This window comes from Psittacula echo, assembly GCF_963264785.1.
Source record: "Psittacula echo genome assembly, chromosome: 5".
NCBI lineage: Eukaryota > Metazoa > Chordata > Aves > Psittaciformes > Psittacidae > Psittacula > Psittacula echo.
The window spans coordinates 58,957,461-58,969,924 of record NC_137739.1 but is presented as its reverse complement, the minus strand read 5'-3'; the positions used below and the strand labels follow the sequence as shown (position 1 = coordinate 58,969,924).

The 12,464-nt window shown below is 37.6% G+C and overlaps 1 protein-coding gene across 1 annotated transcript in view; it reads left to right on the top strand.

Moving 5' to 3' along the window:
• Positions 1-477: 477 nt before the first annotated feature.
• Positions 478-12,464, top strand: part of PTPN21 (protein tyrosine phosphatase non-receptor type 21) — a gene marked incomplete at both ends in the record, with an annotated part of 37,227 nt that continues 25,240 nt past the window's right edge. Inside the window, one exon of the mRNA XM_080618087.1 lies at positions 478-657. Coding sequence (XP_080474213.1) covers positions 478-657 — 180 coding nt within the window. The remainder of the gene's footprint in view (positions 658-12,464) is intronic.

Here is a 12,464-nt window from a genome sequence, read left to right as displayed (position 1 = left end):
TAAGACATTGAAACCACATTTGATTAAGACTCATTATTCATCTGCGAGTTTAAAAAAAAGAATCAACTTGCCAAAGACCGATGTCATTTGTGGAAAAACCAGAAGCTCTGGTGCTTATTTCATTATTTGAATGCAAAACAGCTCTGCATTTTGGAGAAGTAGACTGATTATTTAGATTTAGGAAAAACATACATGTTAATTTTCCCATGTTACCATTCTACTTTCAGGCAAACTGTTGTTTCTGATTCTTGTATTTACTGTCTTTCTCTTTTGCCCCTTACTAGGATTCTAGTGGATGCCCCTTCTACTTGTCTCTTGGTGGAAAACTTGCTTGCCTTTAATGGATACTGCTGCTGCCGGTTGATCTCTGGAGACTTCACAGCTCCTTGGCTTTTGGGAGGAGATAGCTACTTGTCCCTCTCAAGGTCCTGGTGGTAGTAGCTTTTTATCAGTAACCATCCCTGGGGGAGAAAGAAGATGCCTCTACCTTTTGGGTTAAAATTGAAACGAACTCGACGTTACACAGTATCCAGCAAAAGTTGCTTGGTGGCTCGCATCCAGCTGCTCAACAGTGAGTTTGTGGAGTTCACGCTATCGGTGGAGAGCACAGGCCAGGAAAGTCTGGAAGCAGTGGCTCAGAGGCTGGAATTGCGGGAGGTAAGCAAACTGTTGAGTAAAGGTGTGATTTTTTTCTCTGGTGCTAGATGACCTATGTGGTGAATCCTTACCCTTTGGGACAGCGGATTTAGCATCAGTCTGTGTTCCCCTTGTTTCTTCATCTTCTGGTCTTGATGGGGACTTGGATTGCTCAAAAACAGTTGCAAAACTTACACATTACAGAGCTAGGGAATGCCCAAGGGGAGGACATGTGAGAAGTGGCAGTGAATAGAAGCTTAGAGTGATAAACAAAGCGACTGTTTTTTAAATCTGACAATGCTGAAATGCTGTTTAAAAAAAACCCCACAAAGCAATGAAAAGGAATTTTCTGCCTAAGCAACACAGTCAAGAATTACTGCAAGACTTGAGACAACCTTTAGCTAAGGATGTGAAAGAAAAAGTGTTATTTGTGTGCATGTATTCTTTTTCTTTTTTTCTTTCTTGATGGATTAGAGCTGTGAAAAGAACCTAAAGCACAAAATGTGATAAGCGTACCAGTGATCAACTGTTTGTATTACTTGTTCAAATACCACAAACATGTTTGCAGAAACTGCCTTGGAGCAAGCATATGGTCATTTAGATTGAATGCTGGCCTCATGAGGAAATATGGTTTCCACCAATTGAATCTATATGAATCTGTGTAACCTTCCCCCCATCAAATTCCTTACTTGATATTTTGAAGGATCCTTTTGCAAGTGAAATTTACTCTTCTCCCACACATTTAGTGATTCTTTATACATCTGTGTTGAGTGAATTACTTCTAAAATGTTGTGCTGCAAAATGTTGCTTATAGGAATCTACATAGATTACCAACATGCCAACCAATGTCATTGTTTTATAGTTTTGTTAAGCACAGGTGGATTTGATTGCAGTAGTTCAATGCTCTCAATCCTGTGTAAACTGACATTTCCCACTAGAGTCTAAAAAGATTTAGTTCATTTTGTAGTCATTAAACTGTGACAGCAGGTGCACTTTTGGTAGTCTGGAGGAGGAAAACTTGTAATAAAAGCTTAGTGTTGCTGAAAAAGATGCTTTTGTTGTGTTATGTGGTCTGCCATATAGTAGTGTTTTGAATATGGAATTCAAATACAGGATGGAAACCCTAGACTTGGGTAACCAAAATAAGAGTCATCATGAGAATACTTACTGTATAATAGCTATGATTTTTTGAAAGGTTATTTTTTCATTGTCAAGCAACTGCTTGACACTGACATTGACATTTCTTGACATTGTCAGGAAACTGCAAGTTTCAACTGCTTGAAACCTTGCTCAGATGTTGCACAAATAACTTTAGGACTCACTCCTGGAAGTATTTATTACTGGAAACAGCATGGTTACTGTAGGATTTCTTAGTAGGAAGTGCTATATGTAGTCAGTTTTCAGATTTTTTTTTTCTTCTGTTCGGAAAATAATAAATAAATGAAATAGATTTGAATCTATTAATCTATAAGTGCTTGTTTTCAGTCCCAATATGCATTCTTGTGGATTCTCCAAGTATTTTCTTTTAGTGCATAGATATTTTGGAAAAAATGCAATGTTGTACAATGGTATGACTTCTTTATTTCAGCTTGCTCCTTCTAGCAAAGGACTACTCTCATAGCTTTAGTGTTTGTTTAGAACACATCAGATAATCATAGATTTAGCATTCGGTTACTGTTGTGTGAATGGAGTTTGTCAATGTTACCTATCCACTTTCAGATGTCACTGCAAAGTCAACAGAAGGTAAAGAATTTTAGCTACATCTGGTTTGTAAAACACAAAGGCTTGTCTTCCTGAATGATAACTGCTAGTTTTCATTGAACTTGTTACAGAGCATTGGAGATGCAAGCTTTTTCAGATATTGTTCATTATCTTTTTTCTTTGGAGCTACTCCTAAAAATCTGTTTAAAAAAAAGAAATAGAGATGGCAGTTCTCTCAATTAAGAGTCATACATCAGACTGAAGGAGCTGACAGTACGCTATTGAACTCTGAGCAGATACCTTCAGTCATGCATTCTTGCATGGATTATTTTGGCAAGAAAATATCTTGCAATAAAAGGGAATGGAAAATAGGGATATAAATTACTTTCCAGAGCTTGCATTCAAAAAACGTTTTTCTGCCTTTAAATAGTCAGATTTACCAGGCAGATAATGGATCATTCCTGACTGCTTAGTTAGTAGAAAGATTATGGAAAAAAGGTCTGTTCAGCACTTTGCTTCAATCTTCAGAAACAACATTAGACCTTGACGCTGTAAAATACTAAGTACTTTCTTTAAGATGTTGCATACTGTTAATGCACTAAGCAGCCTTATAAGTGTGAATTCAAAGTGTTAGACATGAAAGTGTGACTGCTTATTTGAATACTGAGACTTAACGTAGTTATGAACGCCAAGGCACCAGTTTCAGATTACTGTATATGGGCTACACAGTTACGACATGCGGTTCCCAATGCACCTCCAGAGCAGTTTACTGCATGAGGTTTGAGGGGAATCTCTACCTTTTTACACATTGAATACTAAAAAAATGTGAATATCACTTTCTGTCTGATGTAGTCTGCAATTACTGAACTTGGACAGTGAATTGAATGGCTTGTTTTTAATGCTGTGATATCTTCAATGTAATTGCTTTAACACATCACTGTTTAAATGAGTAGTCTTATATTAGCGTTGTGTGGCCAAGCACTAATTTTCTTTTGATTTTTCTCAGTTTAAAAGAACTATATTGCTGTGGACACATTGTTAGGGTTTAGGAAGTCCTAAGTATGTTGCCAATTTTAGGTTTTTTACTGAATGGTAAACTTTACACAAAAGTGAAATGAATGCATTAAACTAAGAACAACATCTGGTATTCCCAGAATGTGACTCGTCAGCAGCAGGTATGCTATCCAGCTCTCTTAAACTGTGGAACTGGGGAAAGAAGCCAAAGGGAAGAGGGAACATAAGTTACTTACCCTGTGTAGCACAGCCTGTCTTTTATCCTGTGAGAGAACTATAACCAAACTTGATTTATGCAGAAAGCTGCATTTGTTGCTGAAAACCATTCTGGAATTACAAGTTTTGAAAAACTGCTGAGAGCTCTGATTGTTAACTGCCTTAAAAAGTATGTGCAACACTGCTCATCTTGCATCTAGGGCATAAGTATACAAATGAAATACTTGAACATATATATTTTTTTTCTTTTTCAATGTTAATACAGCTAGATATCTGTAGGATGTTTGGCAGGAGATGTTACAAGTGATCTCTTGCTGGATCTTCTTTTATTTGTTTTCTAATAACACTTCTAAACCAGAAAGAAGGGGCAAATACTGAAGATATGTACAAGCGGAGTCTGACTTAACTGCCTCTACTGTGTAGAGATTTGGGCTTGAGTACAAGAACTAATGGTAGGGAACTTCTGTGAAGAGTATGTATTGTGCATATGCAAGTTCCTGTGTTTGTTTTGGACATGAATAGGGAAGAAAGAATCAAGGTTATCCGGAGCCTGAATAACTTTGAAGTTCTGAAACAGTGCTTCAGAAATGCTTGAACTATGCTGTAAATCTTCTAAAATAACAGCTGCTGTTTGGAGAAAACACAAAAAATGCCTTTAATTCAGTGTCATGGTTTCTTAAATGTGTGTTGTGCACACAGAGTTTTTAAAATAAGACCAAGTGCAACCATAAATATTCTTACGTGTATATGTATCAATAAACATATTGACTGGCAAATAAAAGTTGGGCCAAGTCATGACAGAAGGATCACTGACATAATTATGTTTATGTCCTGTGTCAAAGTCTGGCAAAATTTTAACTAATCTTTGGAGAAAGAAGAGGTGAAGCAGTGCTCATACTTGAGCTGCTATGCTTGCCTCTCTGAACTAAATTTTCCTTCAAATTAGAAAAGGAGAAATTGTCATGGATGAAAGTATATAAAAATGCAGACCTTCAGTGTGCAATCTAATTAGTTTAAAAGATAAAAATACTTTATTAAAAAGCAAACTTGACTCCATCTAAAACATGCATTAATTATAAGTGTGCTGTAATTGTTATTTATGAACCAAGATAAATTGAAGGACAAAGCAGTCAGCCAAAAATCAGTAATTGCCTCAGTGCAATTATTGTAGTTCTTCCTTTTTCTGAAGGAAAAATACTATACAAGCAGGTATAGGATTTGTGCAGGGTTGTACTGCACTGAGCAGCACAAAATTAAGGTTTTTTCATGAAAGCACTAGTGGCAAATAGGTGCTCATTTTGCACCTTGTTTCTTTTTTTTTTTTTTTTTTTTAAAGTTAGGTCAAAATTTGAATGTACCACATAATTCTATTTTTTCATTGTCACAATGTCTGTATATTGCTGTACAGTTCTGTACTAACTTTGACAGAAGAGGTTTTCTTCTGAAGCAAAGATACAGTTTATTGTTTAGTATTTTTTGACCATTTTGAAATTTTGCTTTTTCCTGTTATAAGGCAATGAGAATTTAAGCTTCTGGTGAATGGGGACAGGGTACTCCTTTTAATGTCAGTGCTGTATAAGGCATGAGTCAAAAGAAGATATTCGAGCCCATCCTTCTTGGAGCCTTGGGCAGTGGTGGGGAAAAAGTAACATGATTTTTAGAAAAAGTATGTTTCTACATGTCTTGGTGTCCTGGGTTCAGCAGTAGCAGTCATTTTTCCTCCTTCTTAGTAGCTGTTGCAGCACTCTGTTTTTGACTTTCAGCCTGGGCAACAGGGCTGATAACACCGATGTTTAGACTGACCAAGGACTTTGTGAGTCTCATGCTCTGCCAGGGAGGAGGAGAAGGTGGGAGGAAGCAGGGACAGGACACCTGACCCAAACTAGCCAAAGAGGTATTCCATACCACAGCACGTCATGCCTGGGATGTAGAATTGAGAGGGCCCGGAAGGGCTGGATCACTGCAGGGTGGAGGTGAGGTACTGGTTGGTGAGCGGTTGTATTCTCTTGCTTGTTTCCTTTATCATTATTACTATTAGTGGTAGCAGTAGTGGTTTGTGTTATACCTTAGTTATTAAACTGTTCTTATCTCAACCCGTGGGAGCTGCATTCTTTTGATTCTCCTCCTCGTCCCTCCAGAAGCAGAGGGAAGAAAGGTGGGGGGGGAAGTGGACTTCGTGGTTCTGATTTACGGCCTGGGCTTAAACCACGACACTTGGTCATGTTGATAACTGAGTTGTTTCTGCAAGAGGTTAAAATGTGTCTTGGATACAGTGTTTTCTGTGCACTGTGAAGGTATTGCTCTTCAGCTTGTAAATTAGCTACTTTACCTTTGTCAATATACTGATGAATAGAATCTGCCTTGCCTGTCCAAAGACCATTTATTTATTCAAGACATTTGCAGGGTGTAAAACAGTGTATTGTGATTTGTGCAATGTTTTGATTTGAATACATTAGAATGTGTCAGATTATCTGGCAAAGTATTGATTCTGTTTATTTCATATTCCTGCTGTTTTGCTATAAGGTATAGTTGGCACTCTTTCACGGACACCCCCTTGTCGTGGGGAAAGAGCTTTCATGCCCTTGTGAGGTTGGGAGCTATGCTGGTGGTGCCATATGCCTCCAGTAGGGTCTCCCATGCCAGGCAGGTCTCAACTGAAGGGTCAGACAAAGTGTGTCCATGGGCAGGATGGGCTCACTAGCCTTTGGGCAACCATCCTAGGAGATGAACAACTCTAACTTCAAACCTGGGCAGATGGAGCTCGTTTAGCTCTGTAAGGCCATCCATCTAAGAGAAGGATACTCTAATCAAACCTATGACCTGAGGACTTTGCTGTCACCGTCCAAGCTTGCTAGGCCCTGGCAGATAAACCTCAGGTGTAAAGGCTGGGGCCAGTTCCGTGCACGCTGTGCCTCACCTAAAAAATCCACTGTGCAGGCCCGAAGGGTTTACCCACACTTGCAAAGCCCTGTAGCGACAGGCGAGGGATGAAACGGCAGGTGATAAGGTGCACTGGAAGTCGCAGACCCAACCCTGCATGCAGGTGGTTCAGGACATTAGTCACTCCATAACGCCGTTGTCTCCTTTGAGAACTCACGCAGGATTAGACTCGAGGAGAAAAGACAACGTAGAAAGAATTGCGTCCTGCCTATACCACCCAAGGTGACCTTTCGCTGTGCTTTTTGCAACCAGATTTGCCTATCCCACATTGGCCTTTTTAGTCGTCAGCGCACTTGTAGTAAGCGTGGGTAAAGCCCTTCCCAAATCTTTGTTCACAAAAGTCAAGCCATGATGGTGATAGTTGGCAACTGTTTCATTTAAATAGCATTTAGGAAACCTATATTGGAGTAGTTGGGACAAAATAATTGTGCATGTGTGTTGGAAAAAAAGTTTCCATTACAAAAGAACTAAGACTTAAGACAGACTTCTCTCTGTATTCATATAGCTACCCTGCTAAATACTCCCTGTGGCAGCTACAGTTGAAGACCTTGTCAATACTCGAACAATAAAAACAGTGTAAGCAAAAGTACCCTAAAGTGAGTAGCTTCAAGATGGGGAAGAGGGAGAGGGTTTTGTGGGGCTAGCCAGCAGTCCTCCTTTTTCTGGAAGAAGAATTGGTTTTTGTAGTATGTAGAGGAGTGCAACTTTCCACTCAGTGACTGGTACCTGGCAAGGCTCATGGGGGTTTTTTCACCACTTCCAGGAAGTCTTGGATTTTGTACACTGGCCAGTCCAGGATTCTCCAAATCCTTTCTCCCTTAGAGATTCGGAAGATTTGTGGAGGAGGTTGTCTGCTGTGATAAGAGTGGGGTTTCTGGAGAATTTTCAAGGCTTCTCGTCTCCTTCTGTAGTTCTTAACATTGGGTGTAAGGTAAAGCTTTCACTTGGTATCTGGCAGTTGTGCACAGTACAGAATTACTGACCCAGTTCTTCTTCATGCAGTTTATTTAAACTGTGATATCCTGATGGCAGGAGCTGTTTTGTATCTAAGCGTATAATAAAGCTAGACACAGTGGAGCCCTTGGGCTAACTGGGATTTTGTAAGTCCAACTGCAGTACTTATCCTTTGGTAATGTGAAGTTGTTTCTAGCACTCCTTATAGGAGAGCCTTATGGCTTGTTTTATTTGTATGTATCAGTGTGAAAGAGGAAAAGCCTGAAAATTTATTTTAATTGTATTATTCTGTAAACCCTGTTATTGGTTTGTTTTTTTTTTTGTATTTCTTGCCTCACATTTTAGAATGGTGATTCCTCAGGTCACTGCACCCTTGAGGCAGGTGGCAGATTGCATTAATTAAAAAGGACTTTATTAGCAATTTGAAAACAATTCTGTTTTCTAGTCTATTTGTAACCTGAGAGATGCTCTATAAGATTAATAATATAGGATATGGAAATTAGCTGGGAAATACATAAGTTTGAAGTAAACTTTAAACATTGCTATACCTCGGGGAATGTGTGGTAAAGTGTGTGTGTACTCCCCACTTCCGTCTGCAAAAAGCAGTTAAGGTTTTTTTCCCTTCAGTCTGAAGTTTTATAGAGAATGATCTTTTTCCTTTTTCCTTTTTTCTTTTTCCTTTTTTTTTCTTTTTCTTTCTTTATCTTTACATTTTCTTTTATCCTTTTCTTTTTCTTTATCTTTTTTTTCTTTTTCCTTTTTTTTTATTTTTTTTTTTTTTAAGATCCACAACACAGTAGGGATTTCTCAAAATCCTAGAGAACATAACTTCTTCTTTATATGATACTTCCAAAAAAAAAAAAAAAAAAAGGCACTGTCGAGTTTGAGGATCATAATAGGTGCTGTTAAGTTCAAGTGAGAAGATTACATATATTTTATATCTGGTGTATACATTTGTAATTTTTATTTCATTTCTGGATAGTGTAAACTGTGACCAAAATAGACCCTGAGATCCTATATTAAAACATTTTATTTTATACCACTAATCAGAATAACTGATACATACAAATTATGTTTAGATTAGAGTCAAGATGGAATTACATTAGGGATGACGCTGATCCACATTGAGGAAAATAAACCAAAATGCAGCTCTTAGTTGTAACTAACTAATATGAGGCAGATGGTACAGGAAAGAAGGACTATCTCATTGATTCAGTTTCAAATTACAGAGATGAGGAACAGCAAACTATGCTCAGTGGATGTGGAAACTGATGAAAATTTGAAGATTTAAAGTTCAGGTTTTAATAGGCTTGTAAAAGATAACACTGTTTTTTTAAAAAGTTGTTATTTAATTCACATCCAAGAATTTCTGAGCCAGTTCTTTATCAGCACCGATTCTATAATGACATAGACTCACATAATAGTTTGAGTTGTAAGGGACCTCTGAGGGTTATATAATCCCACTTTCTGCTCAGAGAGGACACCTTGGATCAGGTGGCTCAGGGGTTGCCTGGGTGAATTTAAGTGACTCCTAAGATAGAGATTTGGCACCTTCTTGGACTACCTGTTCCAGTGTTTGGCTAGTCTTGTGAAATTTTTTCCTGATCTAATTGGAATTTCCTACATTACAGCTTGGGCCCAGTGCTTCTCATACTTGCAATAAGCACTTCCAAAGAAGTCTGTCTCTGTCTTCTCTGTATCTTGCTTTTAGGCAATTGAAGTCCACAGTAAGATTTTACTTTGGCCTCTTAGGACTGATCAGCCCCATTTCTCTGACTCTCATATCATGCTGAAAGATGTGATATAGCCGCCTACAGTAACGTAGTTTTGTAGTGTTCATACCTGATGAAGCTCCTCTGCTTAGCTTAGGAAACCTGTTTTATTTCATAGATGAAATCACTCCATGCCATGCCCACCAAACTTGTGTTGGCCTTTTGATACTTTTGTGGTTTTGATGACTCTTAAACTTTCATGCAAAAAATGCTTACTATTCCTGTCTGTAGTGACAGAAAACAGCTAGATAGAAAATAACTGTGCAGAAATTATATGCTCTTTTTATTTCTATTTGATTTTCTTTGGAGGGGTTGGGTCATGAATAAGTCACTAAAATAAATGAACCTCAAAGCAGTGTTAGTCTTAACAGCTTAACATATTTTAAGAATTATGTCATGACATTCTTTTTAGCATTGGGTGTTGTCCTGAGCTGCTAATAATAAAATGTTTTAGCAATGAATAAAAATGGATTCTATTTTAATCAGTGCGAATATTCCAGGGTGCATAAGCTCCTCTGAAAACTCACAGGATCAAATTCTGCCCTTGAAGTCAAGTAAAAGGTTTGCATAGAAGTCAGAAAACAGGCTTTGATCCACAGTGTTTTGCTTGGCTTTCATTTTATTTTTGATAGTCCAAACTGGGGGAGTTTGTAAGGGAAAATACTATGGCAGAAAAATCTTACTTAAAGATATGCTGGATTCCAGAGAATATTTTAATATGCAGAAACATTTTTCTTAGTCTGTTGTGCCAGTAATTACTGTGCTGTGTGTAGGCAAGAAAAAGTCTTTTAAAGAAACAGGCCAGTGCAGATGATCATCATGCCTTAACAATAGGCTCTACATCAGTTTAGACTTCAGGATATAGAACCAGGAGTATCTTATGTCAGAGAGTCTTTCAGCTTTGTTGATGTGGTTCTGTGGCTGTTTCCCTTAAGTTTCAGTCTCTGCCATGGCCTCTGCACTCACCCAGGATGTTGTGGTTCAGCATTTTGGGTCGCCCTCAGCCCAGGGCTGATGCAGTTGACCTCTTGGGCAGGTGGGCTGGGACAGCACAGTAGGCTTTCTTTTTTGAGCTCTTCCTAGCAAGTGAGATCAAATAGCTCATGGCATATAGATCAACTAGGTGGTTTTTTTTTTTTTTCATTTTTTGTTCCTGTAATTTATTTACCATCTTGCATTATATATACATTACATTTATAACATGTGGAAGTTACAGAATGTCAGCATCACAGTCTGGCTACCGTGATTGTGCACATGATTGTAACAGTCTTGTAATGAAAAAGAAATACAACTTTTTGCATGCATTCCTTTCCTCATTCAGTCTGAGGAAGAATTGAGGACTAGTCATTTGGTACATTTTATCCTTTTCAGTGTGTGATGTTACAGTTAACATAGTATTTCTTTAGCAATGGAGCCGTTTTGCTGCTACTGTTACAGTTCCTAACATCTTGTCGAATCTTCAGGTACTGTCTTATCAATGTTTTTGTTGGGTGCTGGGAATTACCACACACTACATCTTATGGTTGGCAGATTGAAGCACAGAAATAAAAGCAAATGTTGTCCAAGGTATCAGCAAACTTAATGCACTTAAACTGAGAAATTTAGAAAACAGTGTTGTTTATAGTATTTATATACAAAGCCTTATTCTTTTTATCCTCTTGAAACTGGAAGTATTTATGACTTCTTAAATTTGGCCCTTGGTTTTCAGAAGTCAGAAGTAAAGACCACAGAGTGTCCGCCTGTGAAAAATTTGGTTTGTAGGATTTGATTTATGAGAGAACTCCGCAATGTGGGGATACAGTCTGTTTCTATATGGTGATTTTTAAGCTTTCCCAAGTATGAAACTATTTTGTATATATCAGCATTCTGCCTTTTCTCCAGATATCAGTCTACCCTCTTCTAGTTTAAAGTTATTACCGCCTGTCCTATCTTCCACTATGCTGAAAAACTGGGTTTTTTTTCTATGAATGGTTCTATTTCAATTTAATTTTTGTATTACAGCCTGCCTTTTTATCAAATAGGAGCAGAGTTGTCTTAGAGTTTGCAGAAGGGAATCTAAATTAAGGTTAAATGAGCAGATTTCATCCTAAGATTTTTTTTATATCTTCTGAGTACTGTTTTTGTGATTCCATGGGAACAGTAATTTTAATTTAGAGGATTTTTATTTTTTTTTTTTTAATATTGGATGAAAAAACCACCAAAACCTGCCAACAATCACTTAAAACTCTGTTGATGCTAAATTAGAGAGGGGCAAAGTAGTACATTTTGCCAGTATGCAACATCAAAAGAACATGGTGCATTACAATCAGCTCCAATTTCCCAGTTTTGCTAATTTAGCAGAGAAAATGTTTTTATGGAATAATAGCCTTTATTTATTTAATGCTAAACCTTGATTTTTGTGCCCACAATTATTTTATGATGTTTGCTGACACAGGGCACTGACTTCACTGCTGTCCCTGAAGCTTGGGGTGTAGCATACCTGCCTATGCTGTGGTTGTTACACTCATAGTCAGCCTGTTGGAGCTGTAAGAAATAGCCAGAAGCCCATAAGGGTAGACTCTTCATCCTGTTCAGACTATAAAGTAACAGGATGTATATACGTGATTTTTACAGATCTGTATATAGGCAAGTTTTCACAGGAAAGTACTAAAGTGGCCTTTACTACCAGCTGTTGCTGCCAAGTGAATTTCAAATCTGTTCTCCATGAAGCATTAAAATGCTAGAGCTTTTGGAAAAACAACAGTAAATACTTCGTTTGCTAGGTAGACAGTTTTCCCAAGTCTAATTAATAGAAATTACTTATATAAAAAATCATTATGATGAATAGTCATTTGTTTTATAAAACTTTACCCTTGATAGCTTTATTTTGTATAAGTTAAAAACATCTGATAATATATGAAGTGTTGGATTAAAGGTGTTCGTATTTTTACCATTTCTACATATGATAATGTAGGAAGGACTTGAAGAATTCTCATGTAAATGCCTACAGATGCAGTTGGTAATTCGTAGCATTCCCTTATCTCCCTCCCTCAATTAATAACCTTGTAATTACAATTTCTAGTTTTGCTATGATAATGACAGGAGTATTTTCCAGTCCATATCTGTTTGCTGGTCCAGAACTGAGTGATATGAATACTTCAGGAGCAGATTTTAATCAGTTTAAACAAGTGGAGAAATTTAAATTTGAGTGGCTCTGTAGTGTTAAGAAAATTTAGGTTATGAGTGATAAAA